The sequence below is a fragment of the Helicoverpa armigera genome, chromosome 17 (assembly GCF_030705265.1).
Source record: "Helicoverpa armigera isolate CAAS_96S chromosome 17, ASM3070526v1, whole genome shotgun sequence".
Classification (NCBI taxonomy): Eukaryota; Metazoa; Arthropoda; class Insecta; order Lepidoptera; family Noctuidae; genus Helicoverpa; species Helicoverpa armigera.
In genome coordinates, this window is record NC_087136.1 from 2,815,577 (window position 1) to 2,842,999 (window position 27,423).

General features: G+C 39.0%; 6 protein-coding genes and 1 long non-coding RNA gene across 9 annotated transcripts; 3 read left to right on the forward strand and 4 right to left on the reverse strand.

The window, feature by feature from the left end:
* Positions 1-49: 49 nt before the first annotated feature.
* On the reverse strand, positions 50-2,954 carry LOC126055796 (pre-mRNA-splicing factor RBM22). The gene is made up of 7 exons (XM_049846426.2): positions 2,693-2,954; positions 2,560-2,613; positions 1,979-2,472; positions 1,605-1,778; positions 1,121-1,263; positions 887-999; positions 50-632 (listed from the first exon to the last, which is right to left on the reverse strand). The coding sequence occupies exons 1-7, from the start codon at positions 2,744-2,746 to the stop codon at positions 423-425; spliced, it is 1,242 nt and encodes a 413-aa protein (XP_049702383.1). The 5' UTR covers positions 2,747-2,954; the 3' UTR covers positions 50-422.
* A 254-nt stretch (positions 2,955-3,208) lies between these two features.
* Positions 3,209-5,547, forward strand: LOC110370399 (superkiller complex protein 8). Its single transcript, XM_021326186.3, has 7 exons — positions 3,209-3,368; positions 3,441-3,559; positions 3,814-3,983; positions 4,263-4,498; positions 4,690-4,877; positions 5,152-5,323; positions 5,410-5,547. Exons 1-7 carry the CDS (start codon positions 3,351-3,353, stop codon positions 5,497-5,499), a joined length of 993 nt encoding a protein of 330 aa, XP_021181861.3. The 5' UTR covers positions 3,209-3,350; the 3' UTR covers positions 5,500-5,547.
* A 329-nt stretch (positions 5,548-5,876) lies between these two features.
* LOC135118028 (uncharacterized) lies at positions 5,877-7,204 on the reverse strand. The gene is made up of 2 exons (XR_010277318.1): positions 6,629-7,204; positions 5,877-6,423 (listed from the first exon to the last, which is right to left on the reverse strand). It is a non-coding gene; the product is annotated as an uncharacterized LOC135118028 (long non-coding RNA).
* Positions 7,205-7,683: 479 nt separating this feature from the next.
* Positions 7,684-10,483, forward strand: LOC110370387 (superkiller complex protein 8). The gene is made up of 7 exons (XM_064038891.1): positions 7,684-7,843; positions 7,919-8,007; positions 8,105-8,253; positions 8,599-8,834; positions 8,996-9,183; positions 9,645-9,813; positions 10,198-10,483. The coding sequence occupies exons 1-7, from the start codon at positions 7,826-7,828 to the stop codon at positions 10,330-10,332; spliced, it is 984 nt and encodes a 327-aa protein (XP_063894961.1). The 5' UTR covers positions 7,684-7,825; the 3' UTR covers positions 10,333-10,483.
* Positions 10,484-12,298: 1,815 nt separating this feature from the next.
* LOC126055781 (cuticle protein 8) lies at positions 12,299-16,061 on the reverse strand. Of its 2 annotated transcripts, none has more exons than XM_064038892.1 (2): positions 16,017-16,061; positions 12,299-12,961 (listed from the first exon to the last, which is right to left on the reverse strand). In XM_064038892.1, exons 1-2 carry the CDS (start codon positions 16,026-16,028, stop codon positions 12,392-12,394), a joined length of 582 nt encoding a protein of 193 aa, XP_063894962.1. In that variant the 5' UTR covers positions 16,029-16,061; the 3' UTR covers positions 12,299-12,391. The 2 variants fall into 2 exon arrangements, with proteins under 2 accessions (XP_063894962.1, XP_049702343.2); XM_049846386.2 differs by lacking the exon at positions 16,017-16,061 and adding an exon at positions 13,200-13,319 and having other exon boundaries at positions 12,300-12,961.
* Positions 15,181-18,702, reverse strand: LOC126055869 (cuticle protein-like). The gene is made up of 3 exons (XM_064038896.1): positions 18,630-18,702; positions 18,024-18,500; positions 15,181-15,869 (listed from the first exon to the last, which is right to left on the reverse strand). The coding sequence occupies exons 1-3, from the start codon at positions 18,639-18,641 to the stop codon at positions 15,246-15,248; spliced, it is 1,113 nt and encodes a 370-aa protein (XP_063894966.1). The 5' UTR covers positions 18,642-18,702; the 3' UTR covers positions 15,181-15,245.
* LOC126055753 (cuticle protein 8-like) lies at positions 16,114-27,373 on the forward strand. 2 transcript variants are annotated; one of them, XM_064038895.1, is made up of 2 exons: positions 16,114-16,251; positions 26,850-27,373. In XM_064038895.1, the coding sequence occupies exons 1-2, from the start codon at positions 16,249-16,251 to the stop codon at positions 27,336-27,338; spliced, it is 492 nt and encodes a 163-aa protein (XP_063894965.1). In that variant the 5' UTR covers positions 16,114-16,248; the 3' UTR covers positions 27,339-27,373. The 2 variants fall into 2 exon arrangements, with proteins under 2 accessions (XP_063894965.1, XP_049702292.2); XM_049846335.2 differs by lacking the exon at positions 16,114-16,251 and adding an exon at positions 26,611-26,655 and having other exon boundaries at positions 26,850-27,372.
* The last annotated feature ends 50 nt before the right edge of the window (positions 27,374-27,423 follow it).

Genomic DNA, 27,423 nt, shown 5'->3' on the forward strand with positions numbered 1-27,423 from the left:
AAAATTTCAAGGAAATAGGTCTAAGATGAATTAAATAAAATACCATATGTACATACATAACTCAATTTAATAAGAAAATGCTCACAATTTTATCCTATTCTAATCTAGCTATAACTGATTACCCCTTAATAAAATTATCTAAGATGCCTAAAAATAAATCTAGACTCTCACAACATGGAACTATAGGACCAATATTTATGTAACTTGTATTGAAAATCTCACTATTTGCGTATTGCGTATGTGTATAATTGTTTGATTCTACGTCATATTACTAATACTCTAAATGTGTAAATCTGTTGCTGAATGAGGCGAACTTTTAGTTTATCACGGTCCACCTTTATTGCTTTGAATATAAGCCACTGTTGTTTCTGCTAGAGAACTGTATAAGAGGTCTATGATTCCGGTTTGGAATCGGGTAGGTACTAGGTTTGTGGTTGGTTAGCGTGAGCGTGAGCGCCGAGGCGGGCGGGGTCCTGGCTCGGGTAGTGCAGCGCCAGCGGCGCGGGCGGCGGCGGCACCCCGGGGACTCCGGGCACGCCGGGGACGCCCGGGGCGCCCCACGCGGGCCAACCGCCGCCTCCGTAATGATGCAAGTTGAAGAAGTCGTTAGGACGATTCGGTGGTGGCGGCATCTAGAACAAAATCAAGAAGCTGATTTCTATTCTATTTTTTAGAATATTTATATTATATTCTTTCGTGTCGACGATTCTGCCACTGACAAGTGATATGAGAAGCAAGTAGGTATTGATTGTCTTGCTTACATAAATGGCAACTTGATTAATTAAGCAACTAAATAATTTGAAGAAAAGGACTGCTGGTTAAATGCGTAATATTACACCCAATGATATAAAATTAATAAAGAAGACTTAAAAAGAAAGTAATATACCTGAGGTGGGAATGGATGCAAGTACGCAGGTGGTGGGGGCAATGTGCCCGGAAGACCAGGAACCGGTTCCAACACTGGTGTTGCTTCATTCTTCTCATTTGCTCCTTGGCGACCTGGTAAATTATGGACAACAATAATTTTATATTCCATATAAACAAAACAATAATCATTTATTACTTTGTTTGGTCAGTTCAATATGTAAAAAAAATTATTGGAGATGAATGTTATACTTGCCTTGAGATTTACCCCACTTGATAGTGAGTCTCTTGCCTCCAATGACCAATCTGTTGAAAGTCTTTTCTGCAGCATGCTCAGCTGCACTCCTTGTTGTGTATTGCACAAATGCACACTGTGCTCTGGGCACTAGAGTTAGAGATCTGAAATAATATACTAATTGTTAAAGGTGATTCTGGGGATTATTTAAAGTATTAATTAGTAATGGATAAATTAGTAAATTTATCCAAGCAAAGTGGAGTGATGACATGTGTGGGTGACGAATTTGTTGGGCCACTTCTTCCCAGCAAAAACATAGGAAGTGGTTAAAGGTGGCCATGTAATTTTGACTTCAGAAAAATGATATAGGCTGCAATTTTGAATAAATACTTTTTTGAAGTAGTTTTTTAACATAGCCAAAAGACTTCCACTGCTGAACAAAGTGTTAGCATAGTGTGCGATGTTTTTAGCCTCAGAGTTTGGTATTCTTAAATAATGAACAAACCTTATTTCACCATACTGATAGAAATGCCCCCTTAGTTCATCCTCACTAATGTTATCGGGTAGATTGCCGATGTACAGTGTAGTGACTGTCTTGTCCTCTGGTGGAGGCAAGGCTGGCATGGCCGCTGCTCTTCGCATCAACTTCTCTGCCACAGGGTCATTGACACCATAATATCTGGAAACAAGTTGTGATATTTAGGAACATACTTATACATTATAAGGACTACTGGGTTTATAGAAAGAATAGGTTTGTGTTGAAAACTTAATAAGTAGAATTTCATAAAGTCCAATTATACAAATTAAATGGTATCTAGATTTCAAGTAAAAGTTCATGTTAACTACTTCTCAAAAAACAAAAATGAGGATTAGTCTTACCTGTCCTTGATGTTTTGATCAGCCAGAGGATCATCAGGGTCTGTAGGCTTCTCGTGGCGATAAGGACACTCCTCACCTCGCCTACACTCTCCTTTCACCCAGAAGGAGCACACATGGGGTCTGTTCCTCTTATAGTAGGGAGCTGTTCTAGCCAAACGTAACAATAAATCGGAAGCACCTTTTGACTTTAAAGCGGAATTACTAGGCTGTGTAGCATCAAACTTAGACATCTGACTATCTAAATTCTGAATATAATATTCTTTATTCACTTCATTTCGAGGTAGATCATCTTGTATTTTAAGCGCAGCATCTCTCACTTGAATTGGTAAACCATATTCAAGGTCCAAAAGGCACGTTTGACATACATTCTTGAGTTTGGAACATGTCTGGCATATTTCTGTTTTCTTGAAACGCATACGAGCGCCAGGACACCAACGGAACACGGTGAAGGGTCTTGCACATATTTTGCACTCCTTGCCATATTTTTCTTTGGTCTGAAATTATATTAAAACATGATAGCAAACAAGCATTGGGTAATAAAATGTACATTCATGTAATAGAGCCAAAAATATCGAACTTACCATACGTATGTAGGGGTTATCACCAAGACATGTTTGACACAGAATGGGGAAATCCTGTAAGAGAAGGTTTAGCAAATGTTAATCAACTTCAAGAATCGGTTATAATTTAAGTGAAATTGTTGTCATTGCTTACCGAATCTTCCCAATTTTGACGATTATACGTGTTTGTTGATTTTGATACTGCCATTGCAAATCAATAAGTTGAATGGCCTAGTCAAGAAGATAATAGTTGATAGCGATAGCAAACTAATTAACACATGACACAGTTATTAGTTCCTAAGGTTAATACATCTACAAAAACAGCTTAAAATAATCAACAACGCCAACAGGAAAGTGAATGAATCGAATCAAAATCAACTATCAACGTGACGCCATCTTTGATTAACTTTTTTAATAAATTATTTTTTAACACCCGATCTTTTCGGTTATACGCTGATACTCTCGTATGGTAAATCGATTTATCAAAGGTGTGATTTTAGTTTTATAACACGGTGTGTATGTTTTTAAATATTATTTCCATGAAAAGGTGATTTTCGAAGAGAAAAATAATATTTTAAGAGAATTTCATATTGGTTAGATAATACTGTAAAACGTTAATAACAATAAAACCGTACATCCCGGATATGTCCGCGATTCCGCGCCAGCTCTCTAGTTTCTGCCAAAGTGTCAAACGAGCGTCTGTCAATCTGTCATCAATGTTTTCCTGAGTTTATTTTGTAAAAGGAAATAATTGTGTTAGTTCAACATTTCCATATAAATAGGAAAGTTTATTCACAATATAAGAAGTGACTATGTCGATTACTACATTGGTACGTTTTATAGTTTTGTAAAAATCACAGTTTATCGTATCGGCAAAATGATGCTATTTTCGTTATTTTCAGTATTATATGCAATTGAAACGGGAAAATGCGCATGAGGACTCAATTTGGTGTTGTGGCTGGAGTAAAATAGATAATGAGAAGCCTAAAGAACCTGAAAATGAGAATATTGAACCTTCACAGTAAGTATAACCTGATCACAGTTATAACATCTGGAGTAGGGTGTGTGCATTGAGTTTATACTTCACCACAACTTTCCAATAAATTTTTCAAATTCATTTGAACACCTAGTCTAATGTACATTTTACATAAACTGTTAAAAGTTATTGTGTTTCCACAAAATTAATATATCTTGAGTAAGTGAATTCACTTCACAATGTCTACCTCTAAGTTGCAAGCCAAATATATAGTGTTACATATTCCATTTTTATTGCAGTGACTCGAACCACGAAGCTGAAGTTAGTTCAGAGAACTACTTGATCACTGGAGGGCTTGATGACTTGATCAAAGTGTGGCAGCTTGAGAATGGCAAACTGGAGGAAAAACATCAGTTGGAGGGTCACTCACTGGGTGTGATATCCGTTGCTGTCAGCCCTGATGGAAAGAGTAAGTAGCTGAGAAATTAAACCAATTCAAATATACTAGTTTGTACCATCATAGACAGTCAGGACAGTAGAGTTTGTATGCCTGATCCTTTGAGACACTGTGTCAGTTACATAAAAGATCTTTTTGTACTAATTAATTTACTTCATCATTTTTCCAATAAGCACTTGACAAGCTAGTAATAATGATGAACAATATTTATCATTCTTTTTGCATGTCTTGTGTGTAAGTATGCTATTCAAAAATGCCTTATTCAAAATCATTTCTATTATCACATTTCAGCATTAGCCAGCAGTTCTCAAGACTCCTCCCTAATACTTTGGGACTTGACGAATGGTGAGAAAATAAAGACAATGGAAACAGGTCCCACAGATGTGTGGACTTTAGACTTCTCTCCTGATGGCAAACATGTTATATCTGGGAGCAATGCTGGGAAGATTCTCATATTTGGAGTAGAAAGCGGGAAGCAAGAGCAGACTTTAGATACAAGAGGAAAATTCACATTGAGTGTTGCTTATGTAAGATATGTATTTTTATTATGTAAAACTTTTAGCTATTTATGTATAACCATCATATTCTTGTATAACCACTATCTGTCATTAAATCAGAAAATAGACTCATTCAAATTATAGTATTATCTAAATTTTACATCTTCTAAATAGGCAGACACAAAATTACACCTTTTAAAAGAACAAACCTCTCTTTTCAGAGTCCAGATGGAAAGTACATAGCAAGTGGAGCCCTGGATGGTATCATCAACATCTTCGATGTGGCTCAAGGCAAGCTCGTCCACACATTAGAAGGCCATGCTATGCCTATAAGGAGTCTCTGCTTTTCACCAGACTCTCAGTTACTGCTCACAGCCTCCGATGATGGGCATATGAAACTTTATGATGTGTAAGTTGCTTTGAGAACAGATATCCTTAAATATGTTGAGAATTAGTACCTAAGAAATGTTACATTAAATAAATGTAAATAAATATTTATTTAATGTATTGTTCATTGGTATTTAAAATATATACCTATCTAATTTAATATTGGCTAAAAGTTAATGTATACCTTAGTGTAATATATAAATAAATAATATAGGGGCAGGAGTATTCTCCTACTGCTGAGTAAATGTGTCTTCCACATTTTCTGTATTAAAAAATATTGTTTTTTTCTGTTCCAGGGTGCACGCTAACTTAGCTGGCACATTATCAGGGCATGCTTCCTGGGTGCTCTCAGTAGCTTTCTCACCTGATGGCAAAAGGTTTGCATCGGGCAGTGCAGACCGGACGGTACGAGTCTGGGACCTAGACAGTATGCAGTGCCAACATGTATTTAAGGAACACAGTGATCAGGTACCTTATTACTTAAAGCTAACACACTTAAAAATGTTATCTACTATGTGTGGGTCAATCGTAATTTGTGCTTTTTTCTGTTCCAGGTTTGGGGTGTGAAGTTTAATGCAGAAAGTAATAAAATTATGTCTGTATCAGAAGATAAAAGTTTAAATATTTATGACTGCCCATTATAATAATGTATAATATTAGTTTTTTTTTAATATACCATACCATCTTGTAAACTCTGTTTCATTATATGTATAACTGAGTTCCTGAAAAGGAGAGGGTTTTCAATTTGTCTATACATAGGTATGTATGTTATTTTACTCTTATAGCTTATATTTTGAACACCAATGAATAATTAAAAGGTGAAGGAAAACATTTCGAGGATACCAGGACTGTTAGAGTCTGAAATTTTCGACCCACATTGAGCAAGCGTGGCGGTTAAAGCTCTATGCTTCTGTGCCTTAGGCGCCTGTGCCCACATACATTCATGGACAATATAATAATTAAAGACACCCGACGAACACTTACTCGAGCTGTTGATCTGGATTTATTTTTTTAAATAACCTTTGGAACATATTAGGTACTTTATTTTTAAATATTTATGGGAATATTATTTAATAGTAAGTCTAAATATCATCAACAGAACTTGTCAGAGGTGAGGTACAGATCAATGAAACATTACGATGCATATCAATATTTGGTTGCATGTCCATTTGCCTCAATAACGGCACGACATCTCTTGGGCATGGAAGCGATCAATTTTGAACAAGTAGCTACTGGAATTTGCTCCCATGCTTCTTTAAATGCATCGTAAAGTTGATTTACGTTTGATGAACGTTTTGAAGCCACTGCTTTATTTACATGGTGCCACAAGTTTTCTATTGGATTTAGGTCGGGACTGCAAGGCGGCCAATCCAATACCCTCACGGACTCATTGCTCAAGAAGTCTTTTACCACTTTAGCTGTATGTTTGGGATTATTGTCATGCTGAAATGTCCAATTTTCTGGTAAATGTTGATGGGCGTGGGGTAGCATGGTCCCTTCTAAGATATTCTTATACTGTAATCTATCCATGTTGCCATCTATCTTTCTCACAGGTCCAACACCGAATCCTGAAAAGCAGCCCCACACTTTAATATTTCCACCTTCATGTTGGTCAATTTTTTTCGTGTACTTGGGACTTCCGTCGGAACTGATCATATTTATTTTAGTTTCATCACTAAATAGCACATTTTTCCATTCTTGCTCTGTCCAGTTAACATATTTCTTAGCAAACGCTAGTCTAGCTTTGATGTTTGTATTTTTCAACTGCGGTACCTTCCGTGTGGCCCTTCCATACAAGTTTGCCTCACATAATCTTCGTCTGACAGTTCTTCCAGACACACCCGTCGTTCCTTCCGCACCGTATAACTCCGAACGGATCAGTTCTGATCCCATTAATGGATCCTTTTTTGCCAACAACACGATGTGCAAGTCTTCTCGCGGAGTAGTCTTTCTTGGCCTGGTTTTTCTAGGCATGTTTTCAGTAGTGTTGAAATGCTTAAAATGTTTGATAGCATTAAAAACCATGTCTTTTGAACAATTTATGTGGTTTGCTATTTTTCTGTATGACCAACCCTTATCATATAAGTTCATTATAATCTTCCTAGTCGAAGAATCACAACTCTTGTTTTTTCCCATAGTATTTTATTAAAAACGTGTTTTTTTAAAGAAATTTGATAAATGTTATAAGTTATAACGACGTTCCATTAAAAATACGCGGCAAAACGAGTAAAAAAATATGTAGGTAGTAATTTTCTTCTCCTTTTTAAAATTAAGAACAAATATATCGGCGTCTTTAATTAGCTGGCCAGCTACTTGACTGACCCATAGATTAGGATTGATTCACTTTTAATAGTGAGAAGAGTGATTTGATTAAATTAATAAACTTTTTTATTATTTTTTTTTAAGAATACCTACGATGTCACATTATGATTTAATAACAACAAAATTGTATTTAACTTATTGTATATATGACTGTCATGTTAGTTACCATGAGTGAGCTGTTGGTGGTAAAATAGGGAGTGTCTTTAATTACGTGTCCACGACTGTATATCTTTATCGTATAATAAAACGCTTGATCCAAGAATTTTGAGGATCAATCAATCAATGCCAGAAGGAAGGAAGGCTGAATGTTGGGTATGTAGTTGTAGGTAAGTAGGTATAGTTTCCAAACGCTGATTTTGTTGTCATTATTTGAACGACATTGACAGTTCTGGAAATGACAATGGCTCCGCGTTCCAAAGAATATTTTTCCAGTTTTTCAGCATAGCAAAGTACGTTTAGCCTACTCTAACTTTAGTGGATCTATAAGAAGGATTTTACAACTCATGTAATTTATTGTAGTTATTATTTGACAGTTCTCCTTCCTTGTGCACGAAATTATTTTATTCAAAGCGGATTTATTTATTTTGTTTTCAAAAGTAAATTTAGGTTACATTGCGAAGCTAAAAATTAAATATTTGATATACGAAAATGCCGGCTGGTACCATAGTAAGTACCCTTTCTAAGAATTTAATGTAATTATTTGCAAAACAAACTAAACATAAAACATATGTTTTTTTTCAGTATTCCTTAATATTGAAAAAAGAAAATGCACATGAGGACCCTATTTATTGCTGTTCGTGGGCTAAAGTAAACACCGCTGGAGATTCAGCGTGAGTAAAATAAACAGGAGGCAAAGAATAATAAAAAACATTGGCCATAATATCTGATTGGTTTTATTCACTAATTACTTCATTTTTAATCTTTTAGGAATGCTTCAAAAGATTTCATAGTGACTGGTGGTTTGGACTGCTTGGTAAAAGTATGGACACTAGAAAACAATAAGCTAGAGGTACTTCATTCATTGGAGGGTCACTCGATGGCTGTGGTCTGCGTAGCTGTTAGTCCTTCTGCACCAAGTAGGTCTCCTGAACCTATTCTAAAAATTAACCAAAAAAGAGGTGTTTCACCATGCTGCTAAGAATTGAATCTATCAGACTAATTCATACTTATGAACCATTGCAATGGAAAATCTGGTCATCTTGATACACTCTCCTGTTAAAATATTTGTATTTTTTTAATAACATTTTTGCTGTGTTATGTTTTTTATATAAACTTACACTTTCTTGAAAATTTTGTATAATTCAGGCTAGGGACAAATCTTTGTGCTAATTCAAACATTCTGGAGAAAAAACTACACACAATATTACATTTCTGTACATCATTGTTGGAAATGATTCTAAAATACTTTTCTCACTTTTTAGTAATAGCAAGTTCATCACTTGACTCTAGCCTCATATTCTGGGACCTACTCTTGGGGAAGAAGTTAGTGGAGATACCAACCGGAGTCACAGATGCATGGAAGATAGCTTTTTCTCCGGACGGAGAGCACATTGCCACTGGTGGTTATACTGGCAAGATAGTTGTATACAGTGTTCAGAGTGGAACTACTGAGAAAGTTTTGGATACCAGAGGGAAGTTTATATTAAGTGTGTCTTGGGTGAGTGATATGTTTAAACTACTTTATTAACCTAGTCTAAATTAACTCGTCTAGCAGGATTTATCTGAAAGACAAAGTAACCTATTTAAATGCAATATTACTAAGTTACCAAAACTTGTAATATCTAAGAACTGGCTAAAAATTAATCTCCATTTTCTCAGAGTCCCAACGGCAGATACATAGCAACCGGCTCAGAGGACGGCATCCTATGCATAGTAGATGTAACACAAGGGAAGGTTGTCCACACAGTAGAGGCTCACTCACAGCCCATCAGGAGTATTGCGTTCTCACCGTGCAGTAAACGACTGGCCACTGCCTCTAACGATGGTTATGTCAAGATTTATGATGTGTGAGTTTGGTTTCCCGTTTCAGCTTTGAAATTAATTTTAAATGTCGTGCGTGAATGCCTTTTGTATCGCTTTTTCGTATGCAAATGTTTTCGACATCAAAATTGCAATCTAGGCCAGTTCCAGACACGGAATAGGTTCGGCCTTAACGTTATCTACGTACCTGGCAATGATACCTACTATCATTAAGAAATTCGAGTCTAATTAATCAAAAGTATTGATTTTGGTCCATTGTAGTTTCTCTATCGATTATCGTCGCACTTTTCCCATACCTTTCGAAAAAATTTGCTCAACCCCAAAAAATATTAAAACCGGACTATAATCATATTTCAATAGACTTCTATACGAGTATCATAAACATGTTTTTGCTCGATACATATAACGGGAACCTTTCGAGCGCGAGTCCAACTCACATCTGTCCAGTAATTTTTTTCACCATCTAATCACTGTAAAATCTCTACAGGGCTAGCGCAGGCCTCCAATTCTCTCTAAACCACAAATGCTGGGCTGTCAGCGTCTGTTTCACTTTGGACGGCACGCGCGTGGCTACTGCCGCCGCCGACGGCAGCGTGAGGGTCGCCGCCACTGACGGCCTTGCCGTACTCAATACCTTCCACGAACATAGCGATGTGGTAAGTGTGTATATTTACTTAGGTAATAACTTGATAGTAGTTAAGTAGTACCTAATCCAACGAAATAATATCCCTTTTTTACAAACACCGAACTCTACGAAACGAGATAAGTAGTAAGTAAGTACAAAATAAGTAAGTGAAGCATCATTTCTCAGTTTGGAATATCAATTTAGCGATAACACTAAAGTACTAAATAGTGAAATAAACAGCTTAAAATAGTATATTATATTATTAAAGGAGTAAGTACCTATAAGTGTTTTGAAGTGAACACATTAGATAAATTTTATTTCAGGGATTATCTATACACGAATCTGTAATACTACCTACTTATATACCTAAGCGTGTGTGTTTGTTAAATTCATAAATTTAGTTTCCTTTTTCCAGGCGTGGGGCGTGAATTTCAACAGCAACAATAAAAAGATTATCTCCGTGTCTAAGGATAAGAGCATAAATATCTACGAGTGCCCACCATTACCAAAGCCTGAGAAAAAGGAACAAACAATGAATCTAATAAAATAAGTAATTTCTCTAACAACTTTAACGGTGAGTATTAAAAGTATACTTTTATATACCTACCTATGTATGTATAGGTACTTGTATAAATTATGGTTATGTAGGTATTTAAGTCTGTTTTTGTAACAAATATTAAAATTGTTTATTTTGAAACTTCTGTAACATGTTTTATTACATCTCAAATTAGATATTGGCCAAACAAAATCAAGCCAGCCTTCACCCGTTTCATAGGAGCCTGCAAAGGTCTATTGGAAATAAAAACCTTTCACTTTGAATTTAACCCTCTAATCACTATAATTCAGTGTTCCTCCACATTATTTGAATTGTGTACATACTAAAAAGTTCAAATGCGCTACACTTAACATAGGTACCTTAGACATATTACAACCATTCTCACTCAACAATACCTAGATTCTAACACATATAGGGTACACAGGTATCCAAATACACTTCAATATACCAACTATACGTATGTGTGCGTAAGGGCGCTATCCCCTACAAGACGGGGAGAGTCGGCTTGATTAATTTTCGGCGGTAAGAGGATTCCGCCCGCCGTCATATTACTCCCGTTCTTTGCCTAGGATTTGCACTCTTATAACTAGTTAGGACCAAAAAATACCCTTTTCGGGATTATTAATGTGGCCTGTTTTGTGTTGCCAGTGGTCACGGATTTTTGGATTTTTTTGGCCTGGTAGCACCGTTGGTTTAATTAGTTATGTGTTGGTTGTTTTGACGTGGTAGGACTGAGAGGGAAACTGATTAAAAATTGATTACTTAATTGAATTTTAAAAACCTTGAGAGATTCACTGAATATATACATAGGTATTCCTACTCTCAAAAGTGCTTAGATGACGTTTTCAATCCTTCCAATCATTGTCATTTAGGTACCTACATATACCTACGAAAGAACATCAATATCCTAACCTGTGAATTCTTATACTTATTAATTCTCCATGTGCAAAATGTCCTATTGGTCAGCCAGCCAAACCATCCCACACACACGATCTTATATCTACAAGCGAACAACAAAAACCGTCCACAGACACAAAAGAGTATCGAAATTATACGGCTTTTGTGATAAGTATCAACACATTATTGAGCTGTTGTCAAGCTAAATACATAAAGGGGAGGCATTTATCAAAAATATTTACATTGGTAGCAAGTCAATTGGTTTCGGCTTAATTTGCGGCGAATTATGCGGCGCGGCCCGCCGGGAAATCAACTTTACATTCAATTTGCCGGCGTGCACAGATAAAAACCAATCTCTTCATTTTTACCTGTCGCGGCGGCAGAATAAATCCTCTTTAGTGTTCATGAATATTTTTAAAGTTTTGTAAGTTTGAGCGATTCTTGTCGTTATTAAATGTAGTTTCCCTTCCATTGTATGTAGGTAGGTGGCAGGCCTGCTTGTTGGATTGCTCGAAAGAGTTACCGCGATCCTGGGTATACAAAGGGCTCCGCTATGTTTTAGTCGATAAAAGTCTGATACTCTCCTGCTGCGGGCAGGGTCACCTTAGCGAGCAGGATGTGTGCTATAGTTATTCGATTGCATATATCCAGGATCAGAAGCCAGTTCAAATATAGAATTTGCAAAACGCCACAGCGATATTAATAGGCGGTTGAGGCATTGTGCAGTCCACATACGACCGGTGGCGGCCGGCAGCGGAGGTATCGATGTCGTAATCACGGCCGCGCCGCTGCCAGCACCATTCAATGAGATGAAATCACTATGCGGCTGTATGAATAATTCAGGTGCGGTCCGACTCCGCCCCCCTCCCTCACTCACCCCACTATCGATATTGATATAAAGTTGACAGAATATGTATGTCCAATATCGTACGGTCGATTTCTGCAATTTATGATCTGGATTCGCTATTTGTGCTTAGGTGGTTCATTTTGATTGAGATTTGTGTTTACTGTATTAAACGCACAGTTTTATTGGAACACCAATGGAGTCGATATCAGTGAGGGTGCTAAATAAAAGTAATGAATTTCGCTTAATAATTGTTTATTATCACCTAGTCATTTCAATAAATAGAACAGTCTAACTATGTAACAAGGGTATCTAGTGGTGGTAGGAGATGGCGGGAGAGGAGTAGGTGACGTGCGCTACGGGCGCGGCGTAGGCGAGCTTGGCGACGGGCGCGGAGTAGGCCACTGGAGCGTGAGCGTAGGACACGGGGGCAGGCGCGTAGGCTACCTTGGCGACGGGAGCGGCGTAGGCAACCTTGGCGACGGGAGCGGCGTAGGCAAGCTTGGCTACGGGAGCGGCGTAGGCGAGCTTGGCTACGGGAGCGGCGTAGGCGAGCTTGGCGACGGGGGCGGCGATGGCCAGCTTGGCGACGGGAGCGGGGTGCACGGGGGTGCCCTCGTAGCGCACGTTGGCGTTGAATCCGTGCTCCTTGTCGGCGGTGTACTCGACGATGCGGTGCACGCCGTCGGGCTGCACGAGCGAGTAGGAGCCGTGCACGGCGTCGCCCTCACGAGCCTCCTGCTGCTGCTTCACGTCGCCGCTGTGCTCGTCGTGCACGGAGTACGAGAACTCGTAGTGCGCAGGCGCGGCGTACTCTGCCGGGGCCACCGCCACCAGCGGCACGGCGTAAGCCGCCACGGCCAGGGACAATACGATCACGAACTGAAAAGAAGTCAGGTTCATTATAATTATTTGGTCCAGTCAAAACATAAATATTGGAATAGTTAATCATCTTTAATTGTTTAAATAGCTTTCTATATAAAGAAATAATACGTTTGGATCACACCATGGTCTAGGCGGGTTGGCCCTCGCCAACTGCGGACCATGGCAATGTCACATGGTACGAGTTTGCCGAATTATAATTATTATATTAATTTGTCTTCCAAAAGTATCTACTCACTTTGGCAACCATTTTTGCAATTGGATTTGTTGTTACTGATTTAAGTGTCAGTACTCGACTACGATAATATGTGACCTGCTACAGTTTTTATACAGCACTGTCGCCTGTAGGTCTCGCAGTGATACACGACGCGCCCGCGGCATTGCTCATAGTGATTGAGAGGTGAAGGCCAACGCGCTGCATTGCTGAACCGAATATTACAATATCTATCTTAGGTACTTAGAGATTAGCACCTGTGTGTACATTCCTTAGCTGTCTAACGACTTTATAGAATACGAGAGCTGATTTGTAATGCTTATTTAATATTTTCAAAAGTTGCTGCATAATATTTAGGCGTGGGCTGATTAAAATACCGCAACGATAGTTTCGAAGAAGTGAAGTGAATTTTTAGAATATTGCATCAGTTAATATTTGCCTTGATACTTAGCGAAAATTAACGCGAAGTTTTCGTTCATTATTAAATGTCAAAAAAAAAAAATATTTAAGGTACAGTTTACGAGCTGTTTGTTTTAATCAGCGTACCGAGGATGAGGTATTAATAAATAAGATTTAAAATTACATTTCACGTTTGAAGGATAAACAATGGGTTAACGGTGTCTTTGCATGGTGGTTGCTGTATTGAAAATAGCATATAGAGTAGGTAAGGTGAGAGTAAGGTGAGTAGTGCTAAAAGCTATTTTTTTCTCTATATCTCTTATAGATTTTTTTTGACCTCAATTGTAACTGAGTAGTATTTATTAGAATTTGATTTTCACATTGTAGAATGCTTTCTTATATAGCGCTTCATTATTTAGGTACTAACAGAAGTAAGTAGGTAGGTAGGTAGAAAGTAGTATGTAAGGTACAAATTTTAATTATTCAGATACTTAAGTACAGGAAAACTAAACCTAGATTAAAAAGTGTAAATTGTAGGTATATGCGTCTATGCAACCCGCTATGTTTCATCATAAAGTAGCAGTTCATATCTTCCGGCTCCATCATCAGAACAGTTTTACAGTAGGTTCTATACCGTACGTTTTGCCATCAGAAATATATGTATATGTACGTGCCAATGTTCACGACGCTTCGATCCCTGGAAGATGGTTAAATTAGTAATCTCAGATTCCAATGTATAGCTTGCATACAGGTCGATCTAATAAAAGCGAGTTAAAATTAGGGGCATTTAGAATAAGGATGACTGCCTTCTATTCTACTTATGCCTGCAAGCACATAAAACGATTCAGCTCTAGTGATAGAATTTGGAAACATCCGTCAAATTACAGCAATAGGTATGTAAATCACAGTTCACCATAGTTGTCTGTTTTTATTCATAAAGCTTATAGAGCTTTCGATGATTTTGGATCAATCCCCGTCCACAGCATTTGCGTTTGCGACAGACAACAAATCAAGTGATTTATAAATAAACACTAATAAATATCGGGCCACCTTTCTCTCATAGTCGGTTGGCTCCATGGTACCTAAGCTATTAAGCCTTATGAGTGCTAACACAACTGAAAAACTATATGGCTACATATGCTCATATATTTAGATAAATCTTATAACACACAGACCACAGTCAACAAGCATACTCATCAAAGAAATGTCATGTACTGGTAATCAAACCTGCGACCTCAGGTTCGGCAGGCATGGCGAACATTGCGATAACGGGATTGTCAAATCAATGGTATGGGCACGTGCGTTGCAAGTTCATACCAGGCCCTGAAGTCATAATAATATTTGTTGTTCTATAGCTTATCGAGTTAACTGCCCACTTTTACCACCCAAGAATTATTAGTTTTTTTCAAAGTCACCTGACGACTTCAGAATGACTTGGAATTTATTTTTCAAAATTCTCTTTCGCACAGTAGTGCACATAACCAACAAAAATATTTAACTTATCCTAATATAGAGGTAATAAGCATACGTACCTACTCATTTCGCACAGAATATTTTTTGTTAACTGACATAGGTTAGGATATCAAAGTAAGAGAAAATATTCAGTCAAATAATTTAATAACTCGTTTTCATTTCAATAAATACAACAATCTAACTATTTAACAAGGGTATCTAGTGGTGGTAGGAGATGGCGGGAGAGGAGTAAGTGACGTGCGCTACGGGCGCGGCGTAGGCGAGCTTGGCGACGGGCGCGGAGTAGGCCACGGGAGCGTGAGCGTAGGACACGGGGGCAGGCGCGTAGGCTACCTTGGCGACGGGAGCGGCGTAGGCGAGCTTGGCTACGGGAGCGGCGTAGGCGAGCTTGGCGACGGGGGCGGCGTAGGCGAGCTTGGCTACGGGAGCGGCGTAGGCGAGCTTGGCTACGGGAGCGGCGTAGGCGAGCTTGGCTACGGGAGCGGCGTAGGCGAGCTTGGCTACGGGGGCGGCGTAGGCGAGCTTGGCGACGGGAGCGGGGTGCACGGGGGTGCCCTCGTAGCGCACGTTGGCGTTGAATCCGTGCTCCTTGTCGGCGGTGTACTCGACGATGCGGTGCACGCCGTCGGGCTGCACGAGCGAGTAGGAGCCGTGCACGGCGTCGCCCTCACGAGCCTCCTGCTGCTGCTTCACGTCGCCGCTGTGCTCGTCGTGCACGGAGTACGAGAACTCGTAGTGCGCAGGCGCGGCGTACTCTGCCGGGGCCACCGCCACCAGCGGCACGGCGTAAGCCGCTACGGCCAGGGACAATACGATCACGAACTGAAATAAAATTGTTCTATGAATTAGGTTCAGAATTAAACATTTCAATCCTCGACGAGCAATGAGATTGAAAATCTTAATTTATTTATCTTAATTTATTGTTTCAGAATTTTGACTGAGCTTATCTTAATATAGCTCAATACTCACTTTGGCGACCATTTTTGCAAGTTGATTGGTTGTTGCTGATTTGAGTATCAGATGAAGACTATGAAATTGTATGACTTGCTACACTTTTTATACAGGGTTGTAGGCCGAGTCGGTCTCGTTGGTGACACACTGCGTGCCCGCGGCTTCGTTCATTAAACTTCACAATGATTGAGAGGTGAAGGCCGACTGCATTGCTGAGCCGAACTTCGCGGTACTACGGATTTGGCACCTGATGGTACGTTCCAGTTGCCTTAGTACTCAAATGAATAATTCAACAACAATATAAAGCTTTTAGATGTCTTTAATTTATAAACTGAAAATACTTTATTTTGAGATTATTGCATCAGATTTTAACACTCATTTCGATAATGCGACCAATTTTGACCATGACTTAGTTAGTTTTTAAGTTTCCGCAAAAAAAAACTTGTTACCGGTCAAGTTCACGACCTTCTTTAATCTTTTAATTCATTTTGGTTAGTATCCTATTGTTAAGAAGTAAAGCGGTTTTTGGAATCTTATGACAACGATATTTATTTCATAAATATACTATTACCTAAGTACCTATGTACTTTTTAAAAATCTAAAAATGGAAAGCTATGTAAATAAACCAAGGTCCTGAATATCGGGTTTGAAGTAAGTTATAATTTTACCATCATCAGTCAGCTATTTCGTTACACTTTCGCCCGAGGTTTCGTCCACGTGTGGACTTTATTATGGGCAGTATTACGTTAACTGACCATTCTCAACCATATTAATATATGTAGTAAGTATGAAGAAAGTTACCGTCTGTCTGTTGTGCTTTCACATAAAAACAATTGAACCGATTTTAATGTTCGGTGCACATAACCTATGGAGCCTGAGAAAAGCCTCAGGTTATTTTTTATCCGGGTGCGGGAAATTGTTCCATCGGGACCTGGTGGATCCTCGAAGAATAGCAAGTAAAGGTCTATCTATATAAAGGCTAAATAAAGTATTATTAGGAAGTCCATAAATAAGGGTCAAAACAACCCTAATTTATTAGTACACCTTTAAGTATTTTAAATAATATTCATAGGTGATTAGATTATTTATTTACTTACACTGAATATATAAATTATTTACGAAATGAAGTTGTATTGGATGACTTAGATCTTATTCAGCGACTTCTGGAATTATTGTGTTTAGCGCCCGATAGTTGACCAACAGTTTACTTTGAAGGAATTTCTCTGAATCCTAAATCGCTTTTATTTAGAAAATCACGAATTCAATCACAGTTTTTACTCGGTCTGATTCCGAGTAAATACCTGATCGTTATTACGTGTGTATTTCCATTCATCATCATACTGATTTATGAGCCCGAAACCATCGGTCGACTAAAAGTTTATGGTGTGCGCGTCCTCTTAATCCTGTCAATCTCTTAGCTGACTGATACACGATATTTGCAACGTGTGCACTATATATCTACATCTCCATACTTACTGATTAAGAGACCCAAAAGTTGGCAGTCTACAGGGAGCTCTAAGTAAACATATTTCGATAATGTTCACCTTACCATCTGCTCATTCGTGTAAGTTTGGGTCTGTTCGGATGAGTATGTTAAAAATATTTATATGTCATTGCCAAGAGGATTTTCTGATCTGCTATCCGTTTGCGAAATAGTAAGCTTCATATAGTGCAAATTTAAGTCATACCACATAGCATAACGCAGATGCCTGACTTAAATAAAATAAAAATAAATAACATATCCCGTTAAGGAGTACGATCAAGAGTCAAGTAAGCAGACAGTAGAGATACTGTTCAAAATTAAACCGTATTGATTCCTTATTCATTATCATTTCAGCTTACAATCTACGAGATTTTCAGAATTTGACACAGCAGCAGTTTGTGAGTGATAAAATGAAATAAAATAGTTAAATCTGTTCAATAATTTAATACTTTATAACCATTTTAATAAATACAACAGTCTAGCTTTGTAACAAGGGTAGTTATCTAGTGATGGTAGGAGATGGCGGGAGAGGAGTAGGTGACGTGCGCTACGGGCGCGGCGTAGGCGAGCTTGGCGACGGGCGCGGAGTAGGCCACGGGAGCGTGAGCGTAGGACACGGGGGCAGGCGCGTAGGCTACCTTGGCGACGGGAGCGGCGTAGGCGAGCTTGGCTACGGGAGCGGCGTAGGCGAGCTTGGCGACGGGGGCGGCGATGGCCAGCTTGGCGACGGGAGCGGGGTGCACGGGGGTGCCCTCGTAGCGCACGTTGGCGTTGAATCCGTGCTCCTTGTCGGCGGTGTACTCGACGATGCGGTGCACGCCGTCGGGCTGCACGAGCGAGTAGGAGCCGTGCACGGCGTCGCCCTCACGAGCCTCCTGCTGCTGCTTCACGTCGCCGCTGTGCTCGTCGTGCACGGAGTACGAGAACTCGTAGTGCGCAGGCGCGGCGTACTCTGCCGGGGCCACCGCCACCAGCGGCACGGCGTAAGCCGCCACAGCCAGGGACAATACGATCACGAACTGCAATAAAAAATGCATAATTAATTAATTACTTTCTTATTCAATTTTATCAAAGAAGTAAAATTACATTTGAGAAATTATTATATTTCTTTCTAAGACATTTAATTAAGTAAAATTATCTATACTTACTTTGGCGACCATTTTTAGTTTGTTGTTGCTGATTGGAATAGCAAGTTTTGAATGTGACAATTTGTAATCTGGTGCACTTTTTATACGTAAATTATCGCCTTCATTGTATTATTGGTGACACACGACCAGCCTGGGGCACTGCATATTAATTTAGAGGTTAAGGTTGTGCACGCAACTGATATATGAAATGATAGGTACATACCGCTGACAAAGCTGATATGTTATACTTTCTAAATACCTAGGTATGTATATGATGTAAAATTCAAAAAGCCTTAAACTCAGTTAACTCATTAATTACATAATCAGAACTAGAAACAGATTTAAATCGTCTTAACGTATTGTTTGTATGTTAATTTAATGCAGAAAGGCAAATATATTACCTACAGTAAAAAAGTGGCATGGATTTGTTGCTACTAACAAACTTCAATCTTAAATCATCTGATTAAATACGTAACTTTAATCTAGATTAGGTAGAGTGGCTGTAAAGTACTTAAAGTAGTTATAAGCTACATTATTTTTCGAATTTTTTAATCCAGTCTAATGCGAAATATTTTGCTTGTAAGCTTGTTTGAGTAACACATTAAAAAAAGATTTTGAATGAGTCAGCAATAGTGATAAACTACTGCCATCTCAACTCTTGATCACTCGGGTTAGATTGTTGCAAAAGATACCATCTGTCTATTAAAATGATTAAAAAAAAATTACAAAACGTATTTAAAAAAACAATATTATTAAATCGAAGTTATCTGAAAATCAACTCCTTTTGAGTCTCAAAAAAACGTGACAAAAATTCCCCAGCATGAATTTGAGTGTTCTTAGAAAATGTATATTTTTGTACAGCAACGCCTTCAGCCACACATTATCACGTGCGTTTCTGTCACTCCACATCTTAATTAAAAATCAACATTACCTTAAGCCGAATGTGAACTGGTACAAGAGGTACATTCCTAATCTTGTTTGTAATGCAAGTAATTCAACTTATGCAAACGCCATAAGCCGACCTTCACCTCTCAATCAGTGCACCTTACGCACTTCGCGGCGCCCCAGGCTTGCAATGTGTCACCAACGATGTGAACTGTAGGCGACAACACAAGTATAAAAACTGTAGCAGGTCACACATTGTCACAGTAATAATAATAATAATAAGCCCCCTGAAACCTAACCACACGTCCCGATCGAACACCAGATCACGTGGGGGGCGGGCAACGCAAAAATAATATTACTGGGCGGCTAACGTGGCAATAGTAACCCATCGACAAAATGGAGACTAGAGCAAAAAGAAAATTACGTATAGGATCGCTGCCCGGGGGCGATCGCCGGGGCGCGCCTGGAGCCGATGCTGGGCGCTCCAGCATACGAACCATCGGTGGTAGTGAGTTGAGTCAGCGGGCTCCTACCGGGTCACCCGAACAAGGTTACAGCAGACCATCTTCTTCTGTATCTCTATTCCCTTCACTCCCTTCTTCTCCGCTTTCTTGCTTAAACTATAATACTGATTCTTCTTCTAATTCCCCACCTAGTTCTATAACTTCTGTAGCCATGGATGTTGTGCAGGAGGCAGTAGCCGACAATCCTGTACCCACCACCGGCCAAGCTCGCGCGCGATTGAGATGGACAAGAGAGATGAATGAGTTCATCTGGCGCACTTACCTTCAAGTTACCGATTTAGATACTAAAATCCGCGGTTACTTAGACCCACTATATGTTAAATTCACACAAAAATTTCCCGAGATACCAGTATCAAAACAACGTTTAGGAGACCAGAAACGCGCAATTTTACGAAATAAATTACTTCCTGAAACTACGTTAGAGTCTATAAAAAATGAGGTACGAATTAGTCTACAAAATATCAGTGACACTACACTAGCACTTACACAACCTTTCGTAGGTGAATCACAACAACCCATAAACACAACTGGTCGTTTAAGATGGACTGACGATATAAATGAGGCAATAATAACAGAATATTTTAAAATAACCCATTTAGAAACCAATAGAACAGCTTACAGAAAACAACTGCACACAATCATAACACAACGATTCTCCTGTATCGCACATGTCTCTGAGCAGCGTATTGCTGATCAGCGTAGAGTAATTATAAATAATAGGCTTATCTCTGATGATAGATTAGAAGAAATAAAACGACAAGTTAGGGATTTCCTCAACATTCAGCCCACACTAGATACATATGACGACGCAATAACGAGCAACTCAACTATAAATACCCAACCTATCAACTTTCGCAGTAGTAATGGCTTAAATCAAACAGATATCCCAATAACAATTGATAGTGTACTCCCACAGCTAGATACAGTAGCCGAAGAAACGATAAGTACTATGTTTGTAGATGAAACCCTAGACACCAAAATAGAAAAGCTATTTGAAGAAACCTACAACAAATATTTATTATCAGACCCCACAAATAGACCTTTTATACCCAAACAGAAAACATCAAAGAAATTTGCACACATAATTACATATTTAAATAACAATGTTTTACCAAAGTACGCATCTAAAGAAGACAACTTTCTTAAAACTCATACACTTATCTATTGCGCTGCCTATACCGCAGCAATTTGTAATGGAACTAAACTTAGAGAGCAAACAACATCTACACAAACACCTACACAAACGTCCTCACAGCGCAACATAGTAGTAGACCGAAGACCAAAGTGGCTGAAACGACTAGATATAAAAATAGAAAAAATACGCAAAGACATAGGAAGAATGACACAATACATCAACGGAAACAGGCACCCAAGACTAATTACACACATTGATAGAATCAAACACAAATACAGAACACACTCTAGCTACGAAGAACCTAACATAACAAACGAACAATTTATGGATAGTCTAAAACAGAAACTCTCAGCCGTAACAAGTAGGCGTCGCAGATATTTCAATTGCACTAAACGTAAAGACCAAAATATACAATTTACAAACAACGAAAGACAGTTTTATAGAACACTAACCACAGACACGACAAATACACAAAATAGACAACAGACAGTAGACAGACCCAATCCTAACCCCGAACAACTACACGGCTTTTGGTCAAACATTTGGTCGAATGCATCAGTACATAATCAAACTGCTAGATGGATAGAAGACGATAAAAGCAATTTAGGAACCGTAACAGATATGGAATTTACCGCAATCCCATTAGAGGTCTTTGCTAACGTCATCAATAAAGCACATAACTGGAAAAGTCCTGGTACTGATCACATCCACAACTATTACTATAAGAAATTAACTTCTCTACACCCCTCTATCTATAATCACATCAATGATTTCATAAAATATCCAGAAAATATCCCAGAATTTATCACGCAAGGCCTAACCTACATGCTCCCTAAAGACTCCGACTATACGAATCCAGCCAAATACAGGCCCATAACTTGTCTACAAACTATTTACAAGTTAACTACCGGCTGTATCGCAGAAATCATATACAAACACACCGTACAGAACAATATCCTAGCAGAGGAGCAAAAAGGGTGCCGTAAATATAGCCAGGGGTGTAAGGAGCAATTAACAATAGACGCCATTGCCATGAAACACAATGTTAAATTAAAAAATGATATTTGCACCATGTATATAGATTATCAAAAAGCTTTTGACTCTGTTCCCCATAGCTGGTTATTATACATATTAAAACATTACAAAATTCATCCCGAAATTATTCATTTTTTGACACAGTCCATGAAACATTGGAATACTAAACTTAAAGTAGGAAAATCAATAGAAACAGATCCCATACCCATAAAGCGAGGAATTTATCAAGGAGACGCTTTAAGCCCTCTTTGGTTTTGCCTAGCTTTAAACCCGCTATCTAACCTTTTGAACTCTTCTGACAATGGCCTTATAATTAAAAATAACGAAACACAGGATAGCTATCAGCTGACCCATTTAATGTTTATGGACGATATCAAACTCTATAGCAATACTATATCAGGACTTCACTCACTAGCAGATCTTACTCAAACTTTTTCTGATGATATAAACATGTTATTCGGTATTGACAAATGTAAAACATTTACTTTACGAAATGGAAAAGATGTTGATAGAAACCCATATGTATTAGACTCTGGCAAAACAATAGAACCCTTATCACAAAATGACACATACAAATACCTAGGCTTTGAACAATCACACCAAATTAATCAAAAACACACAAAAAACAAAATAATCACTAAATACAGACACAGACTGAACATGCTGGTAAAATCACAACTGACGTCGCGTAATTTAATAAAATCCATAAATTCATTTGCTATTCCCCTACTTACCTACTCTTTCGGCATTATAAATTGGTCCAAATCTGATCTTACTAAACTACAGCGCTCTATAAACACTACCCTAACGACGAACAGAAAACACCACCCACGATCCTGTGTTCAAAGACTCACGCTACCGCGAGACGAAGGAGGCCGTGGTCTTATAGATATAGAAAATTTACACAACAAACAAATAACCAGCTTAAGAAAGTTTTTCATACAGAAAGCCCTTCAATCACCTCTTCACAAAATCATCACCCAAACAGATAGAAAAATTACTCCACTTAATTTACACAGCAATGACCCACAAACCAATGAACATATCACCAGCAAAGCAGATAAAATAGTAGCTTGGGAGCGTAAATCCCTTCACGGAAGACATCGCCTCGACTTGCAGCAACCTCATGTCGATATGAAAGCATCGAACGCGTGGCTACAGCGAGGTGAACTCTTCCCTGAGACGGAGGGATTTATGATCGCCATTCAAGACCAGGTCATAGACACAGGCAACTACCAAAAATTCATAATCCGCCGACCCAACTACAACGACTCCTGCAGACGATGTCATGGCGCGTCCGAGACCATCCAGCACATCACGGGTGCGTGTAGAGCCATAGCCCAAACTGACTACAAACACCGCCATGACCAAGTAGCTGCAATAATCCATCAATCACTAGCAATCCAAACAAAACTAATTACAGACAAAGTATCCTACTACAAATACAAACCACAAGCAGTATTAGAAAACGATAAATTCAAATTGTACTGGGATAGAACCATAATCACCGATAAAACCATTTATAACAATAGACCAGACATACTTATGGTAGATAAACAAAATAAATTTGTGTACATAATAGACATAGCTATATGCAATACCCATAATCTCACCAGCACACACACCGAGAAAATAGCGAAGTACACAGATTTATCCATAGAGCTCAAAACACAGTGGAATATCACACACACCAAAACTATCCCCATCATATTATCCAGCACAGGAGTCGTCCCAAAAACTTTACACAACAGCCTTAATTCATTAAATATCAGTCCATCTACCTATCTTCTTCTCCAAAAGGCAGTTATCCTAAATACATGCAGATTAACACGTAAATTTTTAAATTCATAATTTTGTTCAACCCACTTACCAAAAAGCACTTGGCTTCGGCCCGTGCAATCTCAAGCCACACATAGATGTGAGATATTTTAGTAATAACGAGAAATAATAATAAAGTTTTTATTTTATCCACAGTTACATAGTTTGCCTTAAAATTAACTTAGGTACATTGATTTGGTGTAACTATATGTAGTAGCAGACATTGGTTTTTTGGATCGGCGGTCCCCAAACTAGGCTAGGCCTGTATCTTGGGAGCCCGAGTTGCGGTTACAATGAGTACTTTTGTCGAATTATAGGTCGTTGTTTATGTGGACAAAAATAGAATATAAAAATTTAAACAAGACGTAAAAGAAAACTAAGAAAGTTATAACTAATTGGAGCATCTTCTAAAAAAATAAAATTGTCTCGTTCTAGACGTTTAAAGTAAAATAAAATGTTAGTAAAAAAAATTAAAATTATAACAAAATGCTTAATTTAAATCGAACTTAGCTTATCAGTCTCAAAAAAGTGAGTGCGCGTGTGTATGTGTGTATGTGTATGTGTGTGTGTGTGTGTGTGTGTGTGTGTGTGTGTGTGTGTGTATGTATGTGTGTGTATGTGTGTGTGTGTGTGTGCACATGCGTGGGAAGTTTGCTAATGCATCCTTTCGAGTGTAGATTGTGTTGTGAGAAGATTTTCTGTCTCTTCGTATGAGAGTCCTGTTAGCCATTTTTTGATTATCTTCTTACACGAGGAAAGTGTCAGCTCATTTGTGTCGTGCGGTAACCTGCTGTGAACGTTATTAAAGACAGTTGTGTGGAGATAGGTAGGGCATCGTCTGGTTAAGAGGGAAGTCGTGCGTGGTATTGGGATTTTGAATAAACGTTTTGAGGTGAGTGTATTGTAGTCTGTTCTTTTTTTCAAGGTTTTGTGTGTGTGTAGGTATGCATTAAGAATAAATAGTTGGCGGACACGTAGAACTGCAAATTCTTTATATAGGGTGTCTGTTGGGAAGAGCCACGGCTTTTTAAGAAGTACTTTGATCACTGCCCTTTGGGCTCTTTCAAGGTCTATGAGTGTGGTTTTTCCCGCTCCTCCCCAAACAGATATACCGTATTGGATGATTGATTGGCATATGGCGTAATATACCGTGAGGAGTATGTCTTTTGGTGTTCGGTCTCTAAGTTTTTTCATAATGTATATTAGTTTTCTTACTCGACCTGACAGAGATTGGATGTGTATTTTAAAGGATAGATTTTCATCAATGAGGAGACCTAGGTAGCGGATAGATTGGGTTCGTTGAATGTGATCACATGAACAGGTTTCTCTTGATGTGTTTGGAGTGCATGTATGGAATTTAAGTGAGAGATTAGGAGGTGGACTGGATGTTAGAGTTTTGAAAAATGTGATTATTTTGGTTTTTTTTATGTTAAGTGTTAGCAGGTTGTAGTTCAGAGTTTGTGCTACTGTTGCTAGGCCTTCTTCAGCTAAATTAAATAAGTGTTCCCAAGTTTTGGAATGAAAGATTATGACAGTGTCGTCAGCGTAGGATATTAGTTCTGCGTTCGGAAGGTTCAGATTGAGTATATCATTCATATAGATTATGAAAAGAGTGGGGCCCAAAAGACTACCTTGGGGAACTCCGAAGTTGATGTGGAGTTTATTACTGGTGTATCCCTCAGATTTGACATACTGACTGCGGTTTGTTAGATAGCTGTGAAACCATTCAAGCGGCTTACCTCTAATACCGGATGACTCTAATTTTCTGAGAAGAAGATTTGTTGAAATTGTGTCGAATGCTTTGGCTAGATCTAAGAAAACCGCCATGCATCGTTCCCCCCTTTCGACGCAATCTGATATTTTATTTGTTAATAGCAAGGTGGCATCTTCAGTAGACTTCCCTTTTCTGAAGCCAAATTGTCTATTTGAGATGAGGTGGTTCTTTTCTAGGAAATTTATCAAACGTTTATTTACAACTTTTTCGAGGATTTTTGACAATATACTAAGGAGTGCAATCGGCCTGTAGTTTTCAGGTTTATCTGTGGGCCCTCCTTTGTGAATTGGACTCACTGCAGCGACTTTCCAATGTTCAGGAAATACACCTGTTTCTAAGCTGAGGTTGATTATATGTGCTAAGGGAACTATAATAGAGCTTTGTATTTTTTTCAAAAGTCTCACACCAATTTTGTCGGGTCCAGGGCTGCTATCGTTCTTTAGTTGGCTGATAAAGTGGGATATTTCTGTTTCGTCAGTGGGGTGAAGAAAGAAGGTGATAGGTGAAGGTTTGTGTGGCGTGTATTTGCTAGTTAGGGATTCTTGAGTTTCAGATAATCTCGTTAGTATGGTATCGGCTAAATTTTTTCCTACTGCTGTGAAGTAAGAGTTGAATTTGTTGAGACAGTCGATTGGATCTGCGGAGTTTGACGTTACGTTTGATGTGGCATTTCTTTGAGCGTTGGGGTCGTAGATGGATTTTAGCACTTTCCACAGCATTTGAGGATTTTTGTTGTTTTCTTGTATTTGTCGGCTATCGTAATCAGTTCTCAGTTTTCTTAATATATTATTACAAAAATTTCTATAGCGAGTGTAAATTAGCTTTTTGTGCATTGATATTCATATCTACAACACCAATTCCAAAATGGTTGCTAAGGTTGGTTTATCGCTAAATTTGGTAATAATTAGCAGCGAGGGTTTTCATTTAGGAGAACTAAAACTAGATACAATCTTATTTCCATTCTTGTTGATATTTATTAGTGCTTGTATTCATAATTTTATAAGTTCTCGAATACTTAGTAGGGTAAAATGATATTTCATTACGTATTAAAAATGTAAATTTGATTGCAGTTTGTCATCGTATTGTCCCTGGCTGTGGCGGCTTACGCCGTGCCGCTGGTGGCGGTGGCCCCGGCAGAGTACGCCGCGCCTGCGCACTACGAGTTCTCGTACTCCGTGCACGACGAGCACAGCGGCGACGTGAAGCAGCAGCAGGAGGCTCGTGAGGGCGACGCCGTGCACGGCTCCTACTCGCTCGTGCAGCCCGACGGCGTGCACCGCATCGTCGAGTACACCGCCGACAAGGAGCACGGATTCAACGCCAACGTGCGCTACGAGGGCACCCCCGTGCACCCCGCTCCCGTCGCCAAGCTGGCCTACGCCGCTCCCGTGGCCAAGCTCGCCTACGCCGCTCCCGTCGCCAAGGTAGCCTACGCGCCTGCCCCCGTGTCCTACGCTCACGCTCCAGTGGCCTACTCCGCGCCCGTCGCCAAGCTCACCTACGCCGCGCCCGTAGCGCACGTCACTTACTCCTCTCCTGCCATCTCCTACCACCACTAGATACCCTTGTTATATAGTTAGACTGTTCTATTTATTGAAATGATTATGAAATATTAAATTATTGAATCGAATTATCTACTTATTT

What these genes read in the sequence shown, in the direction of transcription:
- LOC126055796 (XM_049846426.2), bottom strand. Translation starts at nt 2,746, where the DNA reads ATGGCAGTATCAAAATCAACAAACACGTATAATCGTCAAAATTGGGAA. An exon ending in ATAACCCCTACATACGTATG is followed by an intron (nt 2,473 to 2,559) that starts GTAAGTTCGATA and finishes ATATAATTTCAG; the next exon opens with ACCAAAGAAAAATATGGCAA. An exon ending in TGCATCCATTCCCACCTCAG is followed by an intron (nt 633 to 886) that starts GTATATTACTTT and finishes ATTTTGTTCTAG; the next exon opens with ATGCCGCCACCACCGAATCG.
- LOC110370399 (XM_021326186.3), top strand. An exon ending in TGTCAGCCCTGATGGAAAGA is followed by an intron (nt 3,984 to 4,262) that starts GTAAGTAGCTGA and finishes ATCACATTTCAG; the next exon opens with CATTAGCCAGCAGTTCTCAA. An exon ending in CATATGAAACTTTATGATGT is followed by an intron (nt 4,878 to 5,151) that starts GTAAGTTGCTTT and finishes TTTCTGTTCCAG; the next exon opens with GGTGCACGCTAACTTAGCTG.
- LOC110370387 (XM_064038891.1), top strand. An exon ending in TGTTAGTCCTTCTGCACCAA is followed by an intron (nt 8,254 to 8,598) that starts GTAGGTCTCCTG and finishes CTCACTTTTTAG; the next exon opens with TAATAGCAAGTTCATCACTT. An exon ending in TCCACGAACATAGCGATGTG is followed by an intron (nt 9,814 to 10,197) that starts GTAAGTGTGTAT and finishes TCCTTTTTCCAG; the next exon opens with GCGTGGGGCGTGAATTTCAA.
- LOC126055869 (XM_064038896.1), bottom strand. An exon ending in ACGCCGCGCCCGTAGCGCAC is followed by an intron (nt 15,870 to 18,023) that starts GTCACCTACTCC and finishes ATTTTATTTCAG; the next exon opens with TTCGTGATCGTATTGTCCCT.